A 25,083-nucleotide genomic window follows, 5' to 3' on the forward strand; every position below is an offset into this window, starting at 1 on the left:
CACTCTGTCCTCACCTCCACCCTGTCCTCTCCTGGCATGATGTCAAGAGCATCTACAAACTGTAGTGTGGAGTAGCACTGAGCACCCATCATCATCAGTTCATGTCTACTATCAAGTGGGACCAACTCCAAATAAAAAATACAGCCTTTTCCAGGGCTCCGGAGTGGCGCAGCGGTCTAAGGCACTGCATCTCAGTGCTTGAGGAGTCACTACAGATTGGGAATCCTATAGGGTGGTGCACAATTTGCCCAGCATCGTCTGGGTTTGGCCGGTGTAGGCCGTAATTGTAAATAAGAATTTGTTCTTAACTGACTTGCCTAGTTAAATAAAGTTTAATAAAAAATAAATAAAAATAGTTTTCAAGTAGCAAATCAGCCAAGGACCTGTGAAACTCATGGCACACACCCAGATCAGATGGGGAGTTTTTCATGCTGGACAACTGAGAAATGAAGGGGAAATAAAACAATGGCTAAAGTATAGTTGGAGATTCCAGCACTGACACACAGGTCAAACACGAGCTGAAGTTGAATCAGTTAATACATGACACTGAATGAATATAAAGAACCCCCCCCCCAAAAAAAAATAAATAATAATAACTGTCTGCAGTAGTGGGAGATTCCAGCATTAACCCACCGGGTTGCATAGAACAGGGTGACTCAATTATTCTCTGAGGAGGGGGGTTATGGGAATAGAGGAGTGAGTGCCAGTATCTCTTCCGCTCCCCTGACTTTCTTTCACCCTCCGGACTGGCCTCTGACAATAACACAGGCCTTGTGAGGAGGCTCTGACGTCACAAGCCTGCTTATTGATTTACTGTGGCCTGCGTAATGAGAAGCAGACCCTATGCTATGAGCACAATGTTCTACTTAAGTAAAGAGTCATGAACCCGCTGTTAAGCAACTACCTTGCCCATCTTCTCTCCCTTCCCTCTCGCTCTCTCTCCCTCCAGAATAAATACAACAGTCTGTTGGATCGCTCCAGATGGAAATTCTTAAAGCAGAGTTGCTGTGGAAGTGCACATTGCTGGACAGGATATCCTGTATTACTCACATCAACGATCACCTAAACACCTCCTGACCGTAGGGATAAACATCAGTGTGTGTCAACAGAAAACAGAATACCACCAGAAATGTCACATAGGAAGACAAAACTTAAAATCAGTAGCCTTAAGTAGTCCTGAGTGGTGCAGCGGTCTAAGGCACTGAATCTCAGTGCTAGAGGCGTCACTACAGACCCTGGTTTGATCCCGGGCTGTATCACAAACGGACGTGATTGGGAGTCCCATATGCGGTGCAGAATTAGCCCAGTGTCGTCCGGGTTAGGTGCGGGTTTGGCCGGGGTAGGTCGACATTGTAAAATAAGAATTTGTTATTAACTGACTTGTCTAGTTAAATAAAGGTTAAATAAAGCATTTTTTTATTATTTTTTTTATCATCAATAGATTTATACGGCACACAGACACTCCCCATAAATAATACTGCAGAGGGCCCCCGGGGGCCCACAACCACCATTCCCACCACCATCGCCTATCTGACTACGTAACGCATGCCTCCACTGCAATGACTGACAAGAATTATAGTCAGAACACTGACGTACAATTCCCACTAGTTTGGGAGCAATATGAATTTGAATTACATAAGAGAGAGAGAGCAAGGTTGTACGTTTAACGTGCTCTGAGTCTGAGTAGTACGTGACAGTACGTGATATGCTAGCCTCGGGATAAAATACAAAACTGTGAGCCGTCAATTCACCACATCGAGCAGTTATGTTAGCTAGGATACACCTAGTACAACGTCATCAGAGCACAACGCAATTATTGTTGTCTATCAACAATGACAAGCCACCGGGGTCTGACAATCTGGATGGAAAATTACTGAAGATAATAGCAGACGATATTGGCATATCTTCAATTTAAGCCTACTAGAAAGTGTGCACCCTTAGGCCTGGAGGGAAGCTAAAGTCATTCCGCTACTGTAAGGGTTTTCCTGTGGTGAAGGAGAGGCGGACCAAAATGCAGCGTGGTGGTTATTCATGTTCTTTAATTTATAAAGACACTACACATGAAATAACTAACAAAAACAACAAACGCGAGAAAACCTAAAACAGTCCTATCTGGTGCAAACACAAAGACAGGAACAATCACCCACAAACACACAGTGAAACCCAGGCTACCTAAATATGGTTCCCAATCAGAGACAATGACTAACACCTGCCTCTGATTGAGAACCATATCAGGCCAGACATAGAAATAGACAAACAAGACATCCAACATAGAATGCCCACTCAGATCACACCCTGACCAACCAAAACATAGTTTGCTTTGTATGTTTCTATGGTCAGGGTGTGACAGTACCCCCCCCCCCCCCCCCCCCAAGGTGCGGACTCTGGCCGCAAAACCCGAACCTATTGGGGAGGGTCTGGGTGGGCATCTGTCCGCGGTGGCGGCTCTGGTGCTGGACGTGACCCCCACTTCACCGTAGTCTTAGTCCCCCACCTTGTCCGCTTCCGTGGCCTCCTAGCCACGGCGACCCTTCTCAATGGACAGAGGGGCAGCTCGGGACAGAGGGGCGGCAGCACGGGACAGAGGGGCGGCAGCACGGGACAGAGGGGCGGCAGCACGGGACAGAGGGGCGGCAGCACGGGACAGAGGGGCGGCAGCACGGGACAGAGGGGCGGAAGCTCGGGACAGAGGGGCGGAAGCTCGGGACAAAGGGGCGGAAGCTCGGGACAGAGGGGCGGAAGCTCGGGACAAAGGGGCGGAAGCTCGGGACAGAGGGGCGGAAGCTCGGGACAGAGGGGCGGAAGCTCGGGACAGAGGGGCGGAAGCTCGGGACAGAGGGGCGGAAGCTCGGGACAGAGGGGCTCTGGCGCCTCTGGGCTGAGGGGCTCTGGCGCCTCTGGGCTGAGGGGCTCTGGCGCCTCTGGGCTGAGGGGCTCTGGCGCCTCTGGGCTGAGGGGCTCTGGCGCCTCTGGGCTGAGGGGCTCTGGCGGCCCCTGGCTGACTGGCGGCACTGGCTCAGGCGGCGCTCGGCAGACGGGTGGCTCAGGCGGCGCTGGGCAGACGGGTGGCTCAGGCGGCGCTGGGCAGACGGGTGGCTCAGGCGGCGCTGGGCAGACGGGTGGCTCAGGCGGCGCTGGGCAGACGGGTGGCTCAGGCGGCGCTGGGCAGACGGGTAGCTCAGATGGCGCTGGGCAGATGGGAAGCTCCGGCAACGCTGGAGAGGAAGGCTCTGGCAGCGCTGGACTGAGTAGCTCTCGTAGCGCCGAACAGGCGGGAGACTCCGGCTGCGCTGGAGAGGAGGAAGGCTCTGGCAGCGCTAGATAGGCGGGAGACTCCGGCAGCGCTGGAGAGGAGGAAGGCTCTGGCAGTGCTGGACAGGCGAGGCACACTGTAGGCCTGACGCGTGGTGCTGGCACTGGTGGTACTGGGCCGAGAACACGCACAGGAAGCCTGGTGCGGGGAGCTGCCACCGGAGGGCTGGTGCATGGAGGTGGTACTGGGTATACCGGACCGTGCAGGCGCACTGGAGCTCTTGAGCACCGAGCCTGCCCAACCATAACTGGTTGAATGCTCCCGGTCGCCCTGCCAGTGCGACGAGGTGGAATAGCCCGCACTGGGCTATGCAGGCGAACCGGGGGCACCATGCACAAGGCTGGTGCCATGTAAGCCGGCCCAAGGAGACGAACTGGAGACCAGCTGCGTAGAGCCGGCTTCATGGCACTTGGCTCAATGCTCACTCTAGCCCGGCCGATACGCGGAGCTGGAATGTACCACACCGGGCTATGCACCCGCACTGGGGACACTGTGCGCTCCACAGCATAGCACGGTGCCTGCCCGGTCTCTCTAGCCCCCCGGTAAGCACAGGAAGTTGGCGTAGGTCTCCTACCTGGCCTCGCCATACTCCCTGTGAGCCCCCCCCCCCAATACATTTTTGGGGCTGTCTCTCAAACTCCATTCTCCGATACCCCTCTTCGCACTGCTCCAGCGAATCCCAGGCGGGCTCCGGCACTCCTCCTGGGTCGACCGCCCACCTGTCTATTTCCTCCCAAGTAGTACAGTCCATACTCTTGCCGTCCAAAACGTCCTCCCACGTCCATTCCTCTCACTGCTCCTGCTGCCGTTTCTCCTTCTGCACCTTGGGGCGGCGACACTCCCCTGGTTTTGCCCAGGGTCCTCTCCCGTCGAGGATTTCCTCCCAAGTCCAGAAGTCCTTAATACGCTGCTCCTGCTGCTGCCCGTTACGACGCCGCTTGGTCCTGTTGTGGTGGGTGATTCTGTATTCCTGTCTCTGTGTTTGCACCAGATAGGACTGTTTTGGATTTTCACGTTTATTGTTTTTGTAGTGTTCGTATTTATCTTTTGTTATTAAACATGAATCAAAGAAGCCACACTGCATTTTGGTCCACCTCTACTTCACCCGAAGAGAACCGTTACAGCTACCCAATAATAGTAAAGCCCCCTTTACTGGCTCAAATAGCCGACCAATCAGCCTGTTACCAAACCTTAGTAAACTTCTGGAAAAAATTGTGTTTGACCAGATACAATGCTATTTCACAGTAAACAAATTGACAACAGACTGTCAGCACTCTTTAGGAGAAGGACACTCAACAAGCACAGCACTTACACAAATGACTGATGATTGGCTGAGAGAAATTGATGATAAAATGATTGTGGGGGCTGTCTTGTTTTTTGCTTTTGACATTATCGATCATAGTCTGCTGCTGGAAAAACGTACGTGTTATGACTTTACACCCCCTGCTAGACTGTGGATAAAGAGTTACTTGTCTAACAGAACACAGAAGGTGTTCTTGAATGGATGCCTCTCAAACATAATCCAGGTAGAATCAGGAATTCCCCAGGGTAGCTGTTTAAGCCCCTTGCTTTTTAATTTTTTTACTAACGACATGCCACTGACTTTGAGTAAAGCCAGAGTGTCTATGTATGCAGATGACTCAACACTATACAAGTCAACTACTACAGTGACTGAAATACTTAACAAAGAGCTGCAGTTAGTTTCAGAGTGGGTGGCAAGGATTAAGTTAGCCGTAAACATGTAAAAATCTAAAAGCATTGTATTTTGGACAAAACATTCACTAAACCCTAAACCTCAACTAAATCTTGTAATGAATAACGTGGAAATTGAGCAAGTTGAGATGACTAAACTGCTTGGAGTAACCCTAGATTGTAAACTGTCATGGTAAAAACATACTGATACAGAAGTAACTAAGATGGGGAGAAGTCTGTCCATAATAAAGCGATGCTCTGCCTTCTTAACAACACTATCAACAAGGCAGGAACCACAAGTCCTCGTTTTGTCGCGCCTTGACTACTGTTCAGTCGTGTGGTCAGGTGCCACAAAAAAATACAATTGGCTCAGAATAGGGCAGCACAGCTGGCCCTTGGATGTACGCAGAGAGCTAATAAACTCAGCAACAACAAAAAAACGTCCTCTCACTGTCAACTGCGTTTATTTTCAGCAAACTTAACATGTGTAAATATTTGTATGAACATAACAAGATTCAACAACTGAGACATAAACTGAACAAGTTCCACAGACATGTGACTAACAGAAATTGAATAAAGTGTCCCTGAACAAAGGGGGGGTCAAAATCAAAAGTAACAGTCAGTATCTGGTGTGGCCACCAGCTGCATTAAGTACTGCATTGCATCTCCTCCTCATGGACTGCACCAGATTTGCCAGTTCTTGCTATGAGATGTTACCCCACTCTTCCACCAGGCACCTGCAAGTTCCCAGACATTTCTGGGGGGAATGGCCCTAGACCTCACCCTCCGATCCAATAGGTCCCAGACGTGCTCAATGGGATTGAGATCCGGGCTCTTCGCTGGTCATGGCAGAACACTGACATTCCTGTCTTGCAGGAAATCACGCACAGAACGAGCAGTATGGCTGGTGGCATTGTCATGCTGGAGGGTCATGTCAGGATGAGCCGGCAGGAAGGGTACCACATGAGGGAGGAGGATGTTTTCCCTGTAATTCACAGCATTCAGATTGCCTGCAATGGCAACAAGCTCAGTCCGATGATGCTATGACACAATGCCCCAGACCATGACGGACCCTCCACCTCCAAATCGATCCCGCTCCAGAGTACAGGCCTCAGTGTGATGCTCATTCCTTTGATGAGAAACACGAATCCGACCATCACCCCTGGTGAGACAAAACCGCGACTCGTCAGTGAAGAGCACTTTTTGCAAGTCGTGTCTAGTCCAGCGACGGTGGGTTTGTGCCCATAGGTGACGTTGCCGGTGATGTCTGGTGAGGACCCGCCTTACAACAGGCCTATAAGCCCTCAGTCCAGCCTCTCTCAGCCTATTGCGGACAGTCTGAGCACTCATGGAGGGATTGTGCATTCCTGGTGTAATTCAGGCAGTTGTTGTTTCCATCCTGTACCTGTCCCCCATGTGTGATGTTTGCATGTACCAATCCTGTGCAGGTGTTGTTACACGTGGTCTGCCACTGCGAGAACGATCAGCTGTCCGTCCTGTCTCCCTGTAGCACTATCTTAGGCATCTCACAGTACAAACATTGCAATTTATTGCCCTGGCCACATCTGCAGTCCTCATGCCTCCTTTCACTTTCACGCAGATGAGCAGGGACACTAGGCATCTTTTTTTTTGTGTTTTTCAGAGTCAGTAGAAAGGCCTCTTTAGTGTCCTAAGTTTTCATAACTGTGACATTAATTGCCTACTGTCTGTAAACTGTTAGTGTCTTAACGACCGGTCCACAGGTGCATGTTCATTAATTGTTTATGGTTCATTGAACAAGCATGGGAAACAGTGTTTAAACGCTTTACAATGAAGATCTGTGAAGTTATTTTGATTTTTTACAAATTATCTTTTTAAGACAGGTTCCTGATAAAGGGTAAAGGGGATTTTATTAATAATATGCATATCAATCTCCTGGCTCAAAGTGGAGGAGAGATTGACGTCATCACTACTTGCATTTAATGTTGAATGCACTGAGCTGTCTGTCTAAACTACTGTCATACAGCACGGACACCCATGCATACCCCACATGACATGCCACAAGAGGTCTCTTCACAGTCCCCAAGAACAGACTATGGGAGGTGCACAGTACTACTTAGAGTCATGACAACATGGAGCTCTATTCCACATCAAGTAACTGACTCGAGCAGTAAAATCAGATTTTAAAAAACAGATCAAAAAACACCTTATAGAACAGCGGGGACTGTAAAGCAACACAAACATAGGCACACGCACACGCACACGCACACACACACACACGACGATAACATACGCACTATACACACACATGGATTTAGTACTGTAGATATGAGGTAGTGGTGGAGTAGAGGCCTGAGGGCACACTGTGTTGTGAAATCTCTGAATGTATTGTAGTGTTTTTAAAATTGTATAAACTGCCTTCATTTTGCTGGAAAATACAAATACCTAGGTGCCCTAAACACCGAGTAGACACAAGAGAAACATATGAATTTGATGACAAACTGCCAGTGGTGGTGAGGTCAGGAAGGGAAACAGAACAAAGTGATGAACGTTCAGGAGGAAGTGTGTGTCGGTGGTGGGCGTGTTATGAGTTGAACATCACATTTTGGTTTGTTGTATGTTTGTATGAGAGATAAGGGCTCCCGAGTGGCACAGTGGTCTAAGGCCCTGCATCTCAGTGCTAGAGGCGTCACTGTAGTCCCTGGTTTGAATCCAGGCTGCATCACTCCCGGCCGTGATTGGGAGTCCCATAGGGTGGCGCACAATTGGTCCAGCGTCGTCCTGGTTTGGCCGGGGTAGGCCGTCATTGTACAGAAGAATTTGTTCTTAACTGACTTGCCTAGTTAAGAAAAGGTCATATTAAAAAATAAATTAGTCTTGTCCAGGAGGCAGAACTGAGCTATTTCAGAACTGAGCTATTTCAGGTCAAAATTGTCTATATTGTAAAAATCTATGAAACCAAAAATGTGCTTACTTGGTCTTAATTTAAGGTTAGGCATTATAGTTAGCAGTATGGTTAAGCTTAGGGTTAAAGTTAGGTTTAAAATCCGATGTTATGACTTTGTGGCTGTGCCAGCTAGTGGCCACTCTGCAGAGCAGCTTCCAGTACTAGATTCATGATGAAAAACGCTAACCTGCACATTTCAACATGTTTTTGTTGGGAAAAACAAGTCTATGTGTGTGTGTGTGTGTGTGTGTTCAAGCGTGCCTGCATGCATGTAACTCACATCGAGACAGGATGACACTGACACACACACACACACACACACACACACACACACACACTAAGCTACAGCCCTGCCTTTATGGCAGCCCCTCTCTGATTACCCTGGGTAAATGTGCGTTATTGCCGCTCGTATGAAGAGCCCTATCGTGGTTGACACACAGGCAGCCGTTGGTACATTTCCACTCCGCACAATCTTCAGTCGTCTTGCAGAGGGGAGGGCTTGTCAGTGTGTAGCATCGGGTGTCTGTCACCCCCCTGGTCAACCGGATATCATGACACAAATATTAAACACCCCAAATAATGGCCACAAAGCAGACAGAGAGAGAGAGAGGTAAAGGGAGAAAGAGTGAGGGAGAGCAAGAGAGAGAGAGAGAGATGGCCTAAACTGACCAAAGGCGAGCGTGGAAGGTGTGTGATTTAGAATGCATTGTTTTTAATTATAATGACCCAACTGAAGCCGGATGGGCGCGTTGTCCCCTTTGACGCCTCACTCAATTAGAACGTGTCTCTATTTTTGCCTTTTGTCACTGGTGCTGTATTCACACAAAACAATTCAAATATTGTCATTATGCACTTTTTTTTAGGCTCATTTCAACTGCAAGAGGTAGCTAAGGGCTGAGGCTTTACTATACATGCTACATTAGACCAATTCATCCTCTTATGGAAACAACATTGCGATCAGAAAAGGCGATTAGAGATATGGACTATCCTGCTAGCATACAGTCACTGCTCTGCCTGTCCCTTCCTTTCCACCCACCTCGCTCTGCTTGCTCCACCCACCTCACTCTGCTTGCTCCACCCACCTCGCTCTGCTTGCTCCACCCACCTCGCTCTGCTTGCTCCACCTGCCTGCTTCTGCTGAGTTTTCACTGGAGAGTCTCTAGTAAAATGTTAAGGTACTCGTGTCTTAGCCAGAGGCTTCATGTAGACCTCCTCGCACCTCCAAATGAAAGTCAGGTGAATCAGTGCCCAGAGGACTGCACACATCTTCAAAGGTTGAGAATGAGAGAGGGGGGTGAGAATGAGCGAGGGGGGTGAGAATTAGTGAGGGGGGTGAGAATGAGAGGGGAGCTGAGAATGAGTGAGGGGGGCGAAAATGAGAGGGGGGTGAGAATGAGTGAGGGGGGTGAGGGGGTGAGAATGAGAGGGGAGCTGAGAATGAGCGAGGGGGGTGAGAATGATAGGGGGGTGGAATGAGTGAGGGGGGTGAGAATGAGAGGGGAGCTGAGAATGAGAGCGGAGCTGAGAATGAGCGAGGGGGGTGAGAATGAGCGAGGGGGGTGAGAATGAGAGGTGGGTGGAATGAGTGAGGGCGGTGAGAATGAGAGGGGAGCTGAGAATGAGAGAGGGGGGTGAGAATGAGCGAGGGGGGTGAGAATGAGCGAGGGGGGTGAGAATGAGTGAGGGGGGTGAGAATGAGAGGGGAGCTGAGAATGAGCGAGGGGGGTGAGAATGAGAGAGGGGGGTGAGAATGAGTGAGGGGGGTGAGAATGAGAGAGGGGAGCTGAGAATGAGCTAGGGGGGTGAGAATGAGCTAGGGGGGTGAGAATGAGAGATGGGGGTGAGAATGAGAGAGGGGGGTGAGAATGAGCGAGGGGGGTGAGAATGAGCGAGGGGGGTGAGAAAGAGAGAGGGGGGTGAGAATGAGAGAGGGGGTGAGAATGTGCAAGGGGGGTGAGAATGAGCAAGGGGGGTGAGAATGAGCAAGGGGGGTGAGAATGAGCAAGGGGGGTGAGAATGAGAGGGAGAATAAAAAGGTGGAGGAAGGTGCTTACTGCTGCTGGAGGAGGGGAAATAAATGTTCCAATCAATTTCCCAGGTCCAGAGGGTTGTGTCAGTGAATCATTACACTGAGGGAGATGCTCCTCTGGTCGGACTGATACCACAGAGACTGGATCAACAGCTGGTACCTTAGAAACCCTCTAAAGAGGATGAGCCCTCAACCCTGACCCCTAACCCCTGGTCATCTGCCAGTAGCATAGGACAAGTATGTATATGTGATGGGATTGTACACAGTGGAACAATCGCTGATTTTGGGGTTTCAATCCTATTGGTGCATGAAGTTGGATGAACAGTAGTGCTGTGGTGGTGGGAGTTCTATTCCAAGAGATGCAACCTAATTGAACCCCTCGACTGTGTCAAAGTTCAACCACACAGTGTCAAATAACTCTAGGTCAAACTCTACACTGCTAGTTATAGGAAGATGTGGGGTTGATACTTCACCCCTCTTCAGTTGTTTCAGACATGACCATTTAGACTTGGTTCATTTGGGTTTGCAAGTACAACTGCATTGAACAGAATATGTATAGACAAAGAAGTCCCGACCACAGACAGTCAAGCAGACCTATGAAGGGCACACAACCGAGCAAGCCTTCACCCAGGCCTTGACCAGAAGGCCAAACACTCCCCTACACATACCTACCAGGGTCTACCCGGGTCTACACGGGTCCACCCGGGTCTACACTGGTACACCAGGTTCTACCCGGTTTTACCAGGGTCTGTGTAGGTCTACCCGGTTTTACCGGGGCCTACCCGGGTCTACACTGGTACACCAGGTTCTACCCGGTTTTACCAGGGTCTACGTAGGTCTACCTAGTTTTACCAGGGTCTACGTAGGTCTACCCAGTTTTACCAGGGTCTACCCAGGTCTACACGGGTCCACCCGGGTCTACTCTGGTACATAAGGTCTACCCGGTTTTACCGGGGCCTACGTAGGTCTACCTAGTTTTACCAGGGTCTACGTAGGTCTACCCAGTTTCACCAGGGTCTACCCGGTTTTACCGGGGCCTACGTAGGTCTACCCAGTTTCACCAGGGTCTACCCGTGTCTACCCGGTTTTACCCGGGCCTACGTAGGTCTACCCGGTTTTACCGGGGCCTACCCGGGTCTTAACGTACAATACAGTATGTGACAAGGACAAGGACAGGACGGAATTTTCCATCCAAAACCTTTTAGGTTCAGGGGCTCCACTTGGCAGTAAAAGTGGTGTGACCAGGGTGTTTGGCCCCATGAAGAAAAAGGTTTAGTAGAGGTCTGTGTTTGTCTGTCAGGCACTGGGGACCAGTGGAAAATTCCCACTCACAGGTCTGAAGGATCTGAGACACTCCTCCACGGTAGCCCCCCACCGGCCACATTTCTCTTTCACCGCCCTAACGGTTAACGGCAGCCGTGGTTTTTATGGGAAAGGGCCTTGGGGGATTGTTTTGTTGTCAGGGCTAACAGCCTAATCCGTAAGGTTGTGGCGGCTACATCTGTTGGCGTCTGTCCAGCCCTATGCACAATTCTTAGAAAATATCTGGTGACATCTGTAGCACCTGTTGGGGGGGGGGGGGGGGTACGTGTGTGCGTGTGTGTGTGTGTTTGAGTAGAGTGGCTGCTGACCTATATGGCGAGGCAAATTGATCTGAATAGAGATGGATGCTTCTATCACTGGTTTCAAAAGTTTCTCAGCAGTCTAAATCTTCCCACACGGTCAGAATGTGCTAATCATCTCAAATAAGACCCTGACAGAGTCAATACAAATGCCAGGGAAACTAGTGATGTTTGTACCACCAAATGGCTAGTATGCTTGCATGAGAACATTGATCTGGACTGGGGAAGACATGTCTGTGTTGTGTGGAGATTCAGAGATGGGACAATACGGGGGTCTTCATACCTGTGTCCCAAGGCAGCCTACCATCATGTGGGTGAGCAATTTGGCAGCAAACATGGGGAAGCGAGAACACAGCAGGTGGGATACGATGGCCAAGACGAAAGCTGAGGATCAGACCAAAAATAAATGCATTGTCATTCCATGTCAACCATAAAAACCCATGTTTTATACTTGGATCAAAAATGCTTGTGGTAAGACCATCTAAAACCGAGTGGGAGGGGACTGTAGGACGGGAAGAGGCCCGAGCGATATCCAAAAGGAACAACAGTGATGAGGCAGACAGAATGGAGAAATGAAAGGAAAAAGACAGAGGAAACGAAGGGAGATACACATATACAGAAGATATAGATAAATAGATAAAAAGAGAGCGAGAAACTAAGAAAAATGTATATATTAGAAACAAGGACTGAAGGCTAAACTAGTTGTACTGAATACCTAAAGAGACTCTTCCTCCATACGGTACCTGAGATGCAGATGAAGCCTGAGGCGTAGAAGGCCTCGTTGTAGGAGGCCAGGGAAGCCATCTGGGCGTGGGCCGTGTACACAGACAGGTGGGAGCAGGCACACTCCACATAGTTCCCACTGTCCTCCACTACCCTGCAGAACTGCCCGTCTGACAGCCAGCTAGAGGAGAGGGAGAGATAATACAGGAAGTAGTCAGCCTTAGGCAGGAAGTTCATATGAAGTTCTGATTGGAACATCCAGCTGTGTAGTGTCTCTGCTTGATTGGTTGCTCCGATGTGTCCACTCTCAGATACGTTAGGGAACTCAGAACATTTCAAAGAGTGACATGTATGACAAGATAAGAGCATAGAACTCATTTTTTCCTTATGAAAATGAAGTTAATTTACTTTGTGCCTGACAGACAAGACTGATTGTCCTAGTCACGACTGCAAAGTCCATGACAAACTTTAATAGACCTGTCATCAGTGCAGTGAGACAAGGAGGAAGTTGAACAGGCCTCTCTTTTCCCCCTCAGGATGACGTTATCAACGCTGTCGTCTGCTTGGTTATCTGAGAGATGGATTGTTGTTGGATTGTAGATTATAGTTGCTCCACGGGCCAAACCAAACCGGAGAAATCTGCTTCCTGTTACAAGCTGTTCAGCCAAGAGTCCCACTCCGGACCTCCTCTGTAATGTTCTTTCAAACACACTTCTGAGGGGAGGGAATGTTCGGGAACTTGGAGCAGAGCAAACTGAACACTCACAGACATCACACAGCAGTCTAGGCCAGCCCAGAGAAGGATTGAGGGAGGCCAATTCATCTATGTCCAAAGAAAGAGGTCATGGCTGGACAGAACCTGATCCCTGAACTCTGACCTCTCTACTAGAGGCTGACCCGAAGTGTGAGGTTCACACCTACAGAGCAGACTTGAGAAGAAGGGGGAGGACCCTTTAACTCACCTAAGTGATTGTGTCCTACAATCATTTCACTCACACACCACATAATCACATGGGTTCAAGTTCAGGATAGCAACAGAAATTAAGAGAAATATACGTTTTGGGGAATTAATAAAAAAACATAGAATGTGTGATTAAGAATGCTCTGTTTGTTGTGCTAGAGCTTCATAGTACTATGCGAAGTAAAGTAACTGGGTATAGGAGTGGGAGGTCGTACCTCTCAACAGCCTGACTCCACAGAAGGCACAGAGACTGGCCCGGTTTGACCCTCAACCCGGGGGTGTGGATACGGTATACCACCTCGTTACCCTCAGTCAGGGGTCGTGACCCTCGGCCCTGCAGGCTGGCAGAGAACACCTACACATCCAGAGAAATACCATTACAGTACAGAGTGGGATGGAGCTGGCCCGAAACACGGATCTGAGGTCAACTTTGTGCTTCTCCTATTATTGTTCAACTAAGGATTGGGGAGGGGTAAACTGATCCTAGATCTGGGTCTACGGTTGCTATGGACAAACACTATAGGTCTTTAAAGCTGTACAGACCTAGTGGCAGAGACCTGGCACAGAGCTTCAGTGGAACAACACTGCCCCCTGCAGTTTACACCAAGCACTAAGGATCCATTGAGGAATACATTTTCAACTGTAATACCACAGGTATTCTCCTGTAACTTGATATTTATTTACCTTTATTTTACCAGATAAATGGACTGAATGGACTTTTTACAATAATGACTTCAGGAAGAATTGCAGAGGGCCCCCATTTCCAGTATAGTTACCCATCAGTCTAAGTATTACTAGCTGTCATGGTGTGGCTTTGAGTGTATGTGGGTCTGCTTGCCTTGCCGTTGAGCGCGGTGGTTTTGTCGGTGAGGAACCAGTGTTCGGTGCTGTACTCTGTGAGCTGCACCCGGCGGCAGGCTGAGGGGGAGATGGTGCCAGTGGGCAAGGCTGGCACCTCCAGGAGGTTCTCTGGCAACTGAAAGGTGTCTGAGTTCTTGCCTGTGAACATGTGCCCGTTGATCTGGGTAGGGTACCAGTGGTAGGAAGAGATGGAAATGTAGGCACAAGTGTCCAGAATGGTCCTCCCCCTTTAAAAATACCAACAAATCACACTCTTATGTTACTCATATAGTCTTCTTTTTAACAGTGGGAAAGGGTGATCCATTCTATATTTTGCCCCTCAAATAAGACATCTACTATAATAGCATAGTCAGCAGCGGAAATAATAGACAGCAATACTCTTGACTTTTTTAACAACAATCCCCCATGAGGCAGGATGCACCTTTGAGCCTGTGCTCCACACTGGCTGTGTGTGAGCAGGGAAAAGGCGAAGCGCTCGGCCACCTCTGCCAGTTGGCTCAGGCCTCCTGTGTCGACTCGGCTGGGGTTGGCCATGGCACACAGTAGGTCATAGGTCAAGCCACGGCTGCTGTCCGCAATAGGGGTGCGCTCTGCCTCCGTAAGCACCTGGCCAAGCAGAGAGAGAATCTCAGTTTGTGTTTGTGCAGAATTGGAGGTAATTATGACTAAGACAAATATATACAATAATCTGAGAGCCACCTATCAAATTCACACACACACACACACACACACACACACAGTACCGTGTGGGTTATGTAAGACACACAGTACAATGCAAACACAGACAGGCTAGGTTTGCCTCTCAGTGAGTGTGTGTGGAAGCTCTTAAGTGTGATGTCTCTTTGAACCTCCCATCTCCCTCTCAGGAACATGTTGGTTCATTCCTAGTTTGGTGGTGACAGTTATTCACTGTGTCCTTAGCCCCAATCTGCTCTCTCACATTGTAAAGATGGGTTGGTTGCTTAGCAACAAAACCGACCCGTGCGCAACTAGGGGGATAAACAGAACGTTTTGGCTTAGATTGTTGACAACATGTTAGCTATATTTCATCTCCAATATTTATTGAAAACATAAATACATTTGCACAATGAGCGCTTGTTGTCTCTCAAATACATTGTTACAGTTGTTGGTTAGTAGCTAGCAAATTTTTGCCATATTAGCATTGACATGAAATCAGTCAAACACCTCAAAACTAGACACAGTGCCAAGAACAAGATAAAACTAGCTGAAACGAGTCACATACGTGGCAGTTTCTTGTCATTGTTGGTAGCTATCTGACCATCCAGAATCACAACAATTCACAGACTTCTGCCCTACTGAAGCGTGTGCATCGTTTTCGTGACATTGTCAGCTAACCTGTCTATTACAGAGCAGACTTGACTTGGCTACAGGCTGATGGATTCAGCTGCTTTAGTCAGACACTAAGTGACAACAGAGACCTTTTAAAAACTCATCTGTAGATCTGTCATCGTTTTGTACTTGGACAAAACTCACACACAGGCACACACATATGCAACACACACTAGACACACACATACACAAAAAAACAGAACTTTTAATAGCAAACAAAACAAATACTAGCTCCTCCTTCTCCCCCCTCGCTCTCCTTCCCTCTCACCTTCCCCAGTGCGTCCAGCACGGCAGTCAGTTGTTCTAGAGTGAGTTGTGCCGTGAACTTGCTGAGCAGAGCCTGGAGCACCCTGTCCAGTATGGTAGTGTCCAGAGGCTGCTGGAGCTGGTCCAACAGGACCCACACAGCCTGGGCCTCTGTGCCCGACACCAGGGTCACGTTGGCCAGGCCGTACTCAGGGTGCACCCTGGCCCCTCCACTGGCCCCATACAGCTCCACGTGAAAGCGCTTCGGCGGGGGGTTGGAGGAGGCCTGGTCTGGGGTGAGGGTGATGTTCAGCCCTATGCTCCTTTGGCCCAGGTCAAAGGTCAGCTGGCCCTCTTCTTTCAGAAAGTCCATCCCGGCCACGGCAGGCCAGATCAGAGTGGGCCCTACTGCCTCAGCCCGAGGGACTTCCTTTTGGATGACAACGAAACAGGAGTGTGAGGTCACAGTAGGATGGAAAGATGGAGGGAGTTGGGAAAGAAAACGGAGAGATAGAAAGAGAGATGGTGGATGAATAGGGGATAGGTGTTGCGTCATTACCACTGGCGTACCAACCACCCCCGCAGCCCCTGCAAATATCACTGCACCCTCCTCTCCCTTCCCAAACAGCCTAAGAACGTGTTTTTGTTGTTGTTGAAGAAACAAGAAATTGGCTGTAAAAACTACAACATTTTATCTCAACCTCATGGCAAAATGTGTAGAATAGGAGGAAATTAGCATTAAAAATGCTAAATTCTCTCAGCCTCATTGCAAGATTTATAGAATAGCATGAGATTAGCTATAAAACTGGGTGTTAGGAAGTGGATAAGGGGGACCTGCGAAAATGCGGTATGCCGATGGTCATTTCAAAAGATAAGAGGAGATGGTTGGAGAGCCATGGAGAAACAGAAGAAGGGAAAAGGACAAATGAATGTGGAGGGACTCTGCGTCCTTTGAGCCACTGATATGTATTCTCAGAACATCATTAGTGTGAAAGATGATAGGAGATAACCTGGTCATATGTAACAGGATGTGGAGACTGGAGATAACCTGGTCATATGTAACAGGATGTGGAGACTGGAGATAACCTGGTCATATGTATCAGGATGTGGAGACTGGAGATAACCTGGTCATATGTAACAGGATGTGGAGACTGGAGATAACCTGGTCATATGTATCAGGATGTGGAGACTGGAGATAACCTGGTCATATGTAACAGGATGTGGAGACTGGAGATAACCTGGTCATATGTATCAGGATGTGGAGACTGTAGTTGACCTGGTTATATGTATCAGGATGTGGAGACTGGAGATAACCTGGTCATATGTAACAGGATGTGGAGACTGGAGATAACCTGGTCATATGTAACAGGATGTGGAGACTGGAGATAACCTGGTCATATGTAACAGGATGTGGAGACTGGAGATAACCTGGTCATATGTAACAGGATGTGGAGACTGGAGATAACCTGGTCATATGTAACAAGATGTGGAGACTGGAGATAACCTGGTCATATGTAACAGGATGTGGAGACTGTAGTTAACCTAGTCATATGTAACAGGATGTGGAGACTGGAGATAACCTGGTCATATGTATCAGGATGTGGAGACTGGAGATAACCTGGTCATATGTAACAGGATGTGGAGACTGGAGATAACCTGGTCATATGTAACAGGATGTGGAGACTGTAGTTAACCTGGTTATATGTATCAGGATGTGGAGACTGTAGTTAACCTGGTTATATGTAATAGGATGTGGAGACTGTAGTTAACCTGGTTATATGTAATAGGATGTGGAGACTGTAGTTAACCTGGTTATATGTAATAGGATGTGGAGACTGTAGTTAACCTGGTTATATGTAATAGGATGTGGAGACTGTAGTTAACCTGGTTATATGTATCAGGATGTGGAGACTGTAGTTAACCTGGTTATATGTAATAGGATGTGGAGACTGTAGTTAACCTGGTTATATGTAATAGGATGTGGAGACTGTAGTTAACCTGGTTATATGTAATAGGATGTGGAGACTGTAGTTAACCTGGTTATATGTAATAGGATGTGGAGACTGTAGTTGACCTGGTCATATGTAACAGGATGTGGAGACTGTAGTTAACCTGGTTATATGTATCAGGATGTGGAGACTGTAGTTAACCTGGTTATATGTAATAGGATGTGGAGACTGTAGTTAACCTGGTTATATGTAATAGGATGTGGAGACTGTAGTTAACCTGGTTATATGTAATAGGATGTGGAGACTGTAGTTAACCTGGTTATATGTAATAGGATGTGGAGACTGTAGTTAACCTGGTCATATGTAACAGGATGTGGAGACTGTAGTTAACCTGGTTATATGTAATAGGATGTGGAGACTGTAGTTAACCTGGTTATATGTAATAGGATGTGGAGACTGTAGTTAACCTGGTTATATGTAATAGGATGTGGAGACTGTAGTTAACCTGGTTATATGTAATAGGATGTGGAGACTGTAGTTGACCTGGTCATATGTAATAGGATGTGGAGACTGTAGTTAACCTGGTTATATGTAATAGGATGTGGAGACTGTAGTTAACCTGGTTATATGTAATAGGATGTGGAGACTGTAGTTGACCTGGTCATATGTAATAGGATGTGGAGACTGTAGTTAACCTGGTTATATGTAACAGGATAAGATAACTGGAGATAACCTGGTCATATATAACAGGATGTGGAGACTGTAGTTGACCTGGTCATATGTAACAGGATGTGGAGACTGTAGTTAACCTGGTCATATGTAACAGGATGTGGAGACTGTAGTTGACCTGGTCATATGTAACAGGATGTGGAGACTGTAGTTGACCTGGTCATATGTAACAGGATGTGGAGACTGTAGTTAACCTGGTCATATGTATCAGGATGTGGAGACTGTAGTTAACCTGGTTATATGACCAGTTGGGAGCCCCATGTAGCCCAAGTGTAGATAATCCTATAATAAAAGCAAAATGGTACAAACCTCATGTCGCTGTCATAATCTGTTCAACAGTTATTTGAGTTATTACCCTTGTAGGATAGCCAGAATTAAGGAGACTAAATAAATGGAGGCCAGAGGGGAAAAAGTAGCAAATAACCTGGAAAATTGAATGGCGTCAGCTAGGCTGGATTCTGTGTAAGAATTAAAGCTACTGGCAACCTGACAGGGTCACTTTCCCATTGAACTCTTCATCCCTCTTCTCAAATTCACATTCAACAATAGAGGGAAGATGGATATTGAAATTGAGACATGACGTGTTATTTTCATATTTTAGTATGTATTTTCATATTAATTCAAAATTCCTAATATTTTTTGATGATTTTGCACAAAAACTATAGTATCTCTGAAATGTCAACGGAGCACTGAGCGAAAACTAAAGTTTTTTATTTTCAAAGCCTTTTACATTTAGTTCAGCTCGCGTCATGCTAATTTAGTTGTTACGAGGAACCTGCATTGCTATGTCAACAGAGCTCAGTGCTTATTATTGGATGTATTTGGAATCTAAATCCAATTTTTTTAATCCAAAACACGAATAATCATATTTGTTTTGGTAATATTTATTTTATAACATAAGGAAATTCAATTTCATCACAAAAGCGTGTTTTCAGTAGACACCCTACACAATAGATCGACGAAAACCATTTGAGGAATAGGGAGCTACTGGATGGAGCGTGTCATCGATACATCCTGAGCCATTTCCTGGGGGCTAGGACTGAGGCTGGGACTGGGACTGAGGCTGGGGCTGGGACTGGGACTGGGACTGGGACTGGGGCTGGGACTGGGGCTGGGACTGGGGCTAGGACTGGGGCTAGGACTGGGGCTAGGACTGGGGCTGGGGCTAGGACTGGGACTAGGACTGGGGCTGGGACTGGGGCTAGGGCTAGGGCTAGGGCTAGGGCTGGGGCTGGGGCTGGGACTGATGTTAAGGTTGGGTGGCTGGGACAGGTTGGAGTTGAGGCTGGGACTGAGGCTGACACTGGGGGCTGAGGCTGAGGCTAGGGTTGGGGGTCTGGGACAGGCTGGGGTTGAGGCTGGGACTGGGGATGGGACTGGGACTGATGCTAGGGTTGGGTGGCTGGGACAGGCTGGGGTTGAGGCTGGGACTGAGGCTGGGGCTGGGACTGGGGCCTGGACTGAGGCTGACACTGGGGCTGAGGCTGAGACTGGGGCTGAGACTGAGGCTAGGGTTGTTGGGCTGGGACAGGCTTGGGTTGAGGCTGGGACTGAGGCTGGGGCTGGGACTGGTGCCGGGACTGAGGCTGACACTGGGGCTGAGACTGAGGCTGACACTGGGGCTGAGACTGAGGCTAGGGTTGTTGGGCTGGGGCAGGCTTGGGTTGAGGCTGGGGCTGGGACTGAGGCTGGGGCTGGGACTGAGGCTGGGGCTGAGGCTGACACTGGGGCTGAGACTGAGTCTAGGGTTGGGGGGCTGGGACAGGCTGGGGTTGAGGCTGGGACTGAGTCTGGGACTGGGACTGAGGCTGGGACTGAGGCTGACACTGGGGCTGAGACTGAGTCTAGGGTTGGGGGGCTGGGACAGGCTGGGGTTGAGGCTGGGACTGGGGCTGGGACTGATGTTAGGGTTGGGTGGCTGGGACTGAGGCTAGGGTTGGGGGGCTGGGACAGGCTGGGGTTAAGGCTGGGACTGAGGCTGGGGCTGGGACTGGGACTGATGCTGACACTGGGGCTGAGTCTGAGGCTAAGGTTGGGGGGCTGGGACAGGCTGGGGTTGAGGCTCGGACTGAGACTGATGCTGACACTGGGGCTGAGACTGAGACTGAGGCTAGGGTTGGGGGGCTGGGACAGGCTGGGATTGAGGCTGGGACTGGGGCTGGGACTGAGGCTAGGGTTGGGTGGCTGGGATTGAGGCTGACATTGGGGCTGAGACTGAGGCTAGGGTTGGGGGGCTGGGACAGGCTGGGATTGAGGCTGGGGCTGGGAACTAAGGCTAGGATTCGGGGCTGGGTGCTTTTTGGGTGTCAGTGTCTCTTGCTAGCATTGCAGTAGAGTTTGACTTAGATGACCCATGACCAACACACCGTTAGACATTGAAGGTGAAACACATCCGGTCAGTATAATTAGGTGAGGGAGATGAGTGGAAATCTGATCTAGTGAGTTAGACAATACAACAACCTGAATAAGATGGGACTGGTGATTTTCAACCAGAAGGATGTGACTGGTTACAAAGGGAGACAATGTATGGTGTGGGAATGTAAGGCCATATTTGTGTGGCTATTCCATGAACACTGTACTGTATGTAGTGTGTGTACAGTGTATGTGTGTGTGTGTGTGTTCACTGTGTGTGTGTGTGTGTGTGTGTGTGTGTGTGTGTGTGTGTGTGTGTGTGTATGCTTCTCACCAGCATGCGGTAGAGTACGGTGATGTTGGTGGCTGTGCTGGCCTCTCTGTACACCTGCAGACTGAGGTGGGTGGTCTTGAGGTGGGCTACAGGCAGTCTGGACCCAACCGCAAAGTAGACCAGCCCCAGCGGGTCATCGCTCTCCAGCAGGGTGATGTTGGCAAAGCGGGAACTTTCATTGATGGCAGCGCCAACACCCACCTGGTAGATCTCAACCAGGAACCAGGCCTGGTACTCGGGTTCCTATGGCAATACGCAGACAGAGGGAGTTAAGGAACGTCTAACTGGTAATAGATGGAAATACATAACAGAGGAGAAAAGGAAGAAGAAAAGAAAAATAGAATGTGAACATGGGATTATGGGCTTCCCCAGCCATAAAACGACTTTAGTGTTGAACATGGGATTATGGGCTTCCCCAGCCATAAGATTATAGTACTGTTGAACATGGGATTATGGTCTTCCCCAGCCATAAGATTATAGTACTGTTGAACATGGGATTATGGGCTTCCCCAGCCATGAAACGACTTTAGTGTTGAACATGGGATTATGGTCTTCCCCAGCCATAAAACGACTTTAGTGTTGAACATGGGATTATGGGCTTCCCCAGCCATAAAACGACTTTAGTGTTGAACATGGGATTATGGTCTTCCCCAGCCATGAAACGACTTTAGTGTTGAACATGGGATTATGGGCTTCCCCAGCCATGAAACGACTTTAGTGTTGAACATGGGATTATGGGCTTCCCCAGCCATGAAACGACTTTAGTGTTGAACATGGGATTATGGGCTTCCCCAGCCATGAAACGACTTTAGTGTTGAACATGGGATTATGGTCTTCCCCAGCCATGAAACGACTTTAGTGTTGAACATGGGATTATGGGCTTCCCCAGCCATGAAACGACTTTAGTGTTGAACATGGGATTATGGTCTTCCCCAGCCATGAAACGACTTTAGTGTTGAACATGGGATTATGGGCTTCCCCAGCCATGAAACGACTTTAGTGTTGAACATGGGATTATGGGCTTCCCCAGCCATGAAACGACTTTAGTGTTGAACATGGGATTATGGTCTTCCCCAGCCATGAAACGACTTTAGTGTTGAACATGGGATTATGGGCTTCCCCAGCCATAAAACGACTTTAGTGTTGAACATGGGATTATGGGCTTCCCCAGCCATAAAACGACTCTAGTGTTGAACATGGGATTATGGGCTTCCCCAGCCATGAAACGACTTTAGTGTTGAACATGGGATTATGGGCTTCCCCAGCCATAAAACTACTTTAGTGTTGAACATGGGATTATGGGCTTCCCCAGCCATGAAACGACTTTAGTGTTGAACATGGGATTATGGGCTTCCCCAGCCATAAGATTATAGTACTGTTGAACATGGGATTATGGTCTTCCCCAGCCATAAGATTATAGTACTGTTGAACATGGGATTATGGGCTTCCCCAGCCATGAAACGACTTTAGTGTTGAACATGGGATTATGGTCTTCCCCAGCCATAAAACGACTTTAGTGTTGAACATGGGATTATGGGCTTCCCCAGCCATAAAACGACTTTAGTGTTGAACATGGGATTATGGTCTTCCCCAGCCATGAAACGACTTTAGTGTTGAACATGGGATTATGGGCTTCCCCAGCCATGAAACGACTTTAGTGTTGAACATGGGATTATGGGCTTCCCCAGCCATGAAACGACTTTAGTGTTGAACATGGGATTATGGGCTTCCCCAGCCATGAAACGACTTTAGTGTTGAACATGGGATTATGGGCTTCCCCAGGGACTTTATGGTCTTCCCCAGCCATGAAACGACTTTAGTGTTGAACATGGGATTATGGGCTTCCCCAGCCATGAAACAACTTTAGTGTTGAACATGGGATTATGGGCTTCCCCAGCCATGAAACGACTTTAGTGTTGAACATGGGATTATGGGCTTCCCCAGCCATGAAACGACTTTAGTGTTGAACATGGGATTATGGGCTTCCCCAGCCATAAAACTACTTTAGTGTTGAACATGGGATTATGGGCTTCCCCAGCCATAAAACAACTGTAGTGTTGAACATGGGATTATGGGCTTCCCCAGCCATAAAACGACTTTAGTGTTGAACATGGGATTATGGGTTTCCGCAGCCACAAAACGACTTTAGTGTTGAACATGGGATTATGGGTTTCCGCAGCCACAAAATGACTTTAGTGTTGAACATGGGATTATGGGCTTCCCCAGCCATAAAACAACTGTAGTGTTGAACATGGGATTATGGGCTTCCCCAGCCATAAAACGACTTTAGTGTTGAACATGGGATTATGGGTTTCCGCAGCCACAAAACGACTTTAGTGTTGAACATGGGATTATGGGTTTCCGCAGCCACAAAACGACTTTAGTGTTGAACATGGGATTATGGGCTTCCCCAGCCATAAAACGACTTTAGTGTTGAACATGGGATTATGGGCTTCCCCAGCCACAAAACGACTTTAGTGTTGAACATGGGATTATGGTCTTCCCCAGCCATGAAACGACTTTAGTGTTGAACATGGGATTATGGTTTTCCCCAGCCATGAAACGACTTTAGTGTTGAACATGGGATTATGGGCTTCCCCAGCCATGAAACGACTTTAGTGTTGAACATGGGATTATGGGCTTCCCCAGCCATGAAACGACTTTAGTGTTGAACATGGGATTATGGGCTTCCCCAGCCATGAAACGACTTTAGTGTTGAACATGGGATTATGGGCTTCCCCAGCCATGAAACGACTTTAGTGTTGAACATGGGATTATGGGCTTCCCCAGCCATGAAACGACTTTAGTGTTGAACATGGGATTATGGGCTTCCCCAGCCATGAAACGACTTTAGTGTTGAACATGGGATTATGGGCTTCCCCAGCCATAAAACGACTTTAGTGTTGAACATGGGATTATGGTCTTCCCCAGCCATGAAACGACTTTAGTGTTGAACATGGGATTATGGTCTTCCCCAGCCATGAAACGACTTTAGTGTTGAACATGGGATTATGGGCTTCCCCAGCCCATTCATGAAACGACTTTAGTGTTGAACATGGGATTATGGGCTTCCCCAGCCATGAAACGACTTTAGTGTTGAACATGGGATTATGGGCTTCCCCAGCCATAAAACGACTTTAGTGTTGAACATGGGATTATGGTCTTCCCCAGCCATGAAACGACTTTAGTGTTGAACATGGGATTATGGTCTTCCCCAGCCATGAAACGACTTTAGTGTTGAACATGGGATTATGGTCTTCCCCAGCCATGAAACGACTTTAGTGTTGAACATGGGATTATGGGCTTCCCCAGCCATAAAACGACTTTAGTGTTGAACATGGGATTAAGGGCTTCCCCAGCCATGAAACGACTTTAGTGTTGAACATGGGATTATGGGATTCCCCAGCCATAAAACTACTTTAGTGTTGAACATGGGATTATGGGCTTCCCCAGCCATAAAACAACTGTAGTGTTGAACATGGGATTATGGGCTTCCCCAGCCATAAAACGACTTTAGTGTTGAACATGGGATTATGGGTTTCCGCAGCCACAAAATGACTTTAGTGTTGAACATGGGATTATGGGTTTCCGCAGCCACAAAATGACTTTAGTGTTGAACATGGGATTATGGGCTTCCCCAGCCATAAAACAACTGTAGTGTTGAACATGGGATTATGGGCTTCCCCAGCCATAAAACGACTTTAGTGTTGAACATGGGATTATGGGTTTCCGCAGCCACAAAACGACTTTAGTGTTGAACATGGGATTATGGGTTTCCGCAGCCACAAAACGACTTTAGTGTTGAACATGGGATTATGGGCTTCCCCAGCCATAAAACGACTTTAGTGTTGAACATGGGATTATGGGCTTCCCCAGCCATAAAACAACTGTAGTGTTGAACATGGGATTATGGGCTTCCCCAGCCATAAAACGACTTTAGTGTTGAACATGGGATTATGGGTTTCCGCAGCCACAAAACGACTTTAGTGTTGAACA

The 25,083-nt window shown here is 48.2% G+C and overlaps 1 protein-coding gene across 1 annotated transcript in view; it reads right to left on the reverse strand.

The window, feature by feature from the left end:
- LOC139411912 (adhesion G-protein coupled receptor V1-like) overlaps positions 1-25,083 on the reverse strand; it is a 213,606-nt gene that overhangs the window by 88,337 nt on the left and 100,186 nt on the right. Inside the window, exons 76-82 of the mRNA XM_071158667.1 lie at positions 21,088-21,330; positions 15,746-16,153; positions 14,549-14,733; positions 14,105-14,354; positions 13,482-13,621; positions 12,326-12,486; positions 11,866-11,966 (exon numbers count right to left, since the gene is read on the reverse strand). Coding sequence (XP_071014768.1) covers positions 11,866-11,966; positions 12,326-12,486; positions 13,482-13,621; positions 14,105-14,354; positions 14,549-14,733; positions 15,746-16,153; positions 21,088-21,330 — 1,488 coding nt within the window. The remainder of the gene's footprint in view (positions 1-11,865; positions 11,967-12,325; positions 12,487-13,481; positions 13,622-14,104; positions 14,355-14,548; positions 14,734-15,745; positions 16,154-21,087; positions 21,331-25,083) is intronic.

Source organism: Oncorhynchus clarkii, chromosome 6 (genome assembly GCF_045791955.1).
Source record: "Oncorhynchus clarkii lewisi isolate Uvic-CL-2024 chromosome 6, UVic_Ocla_1.0, whole genome shotgun sequence".
Classification (NCBI taxonomy): Eukaryota; Metazoa; Chordata; class Actinopteri; order Salmoniformes; family Salmonidae; genus Oncorhynchus; species Oncorhynchus clarkii.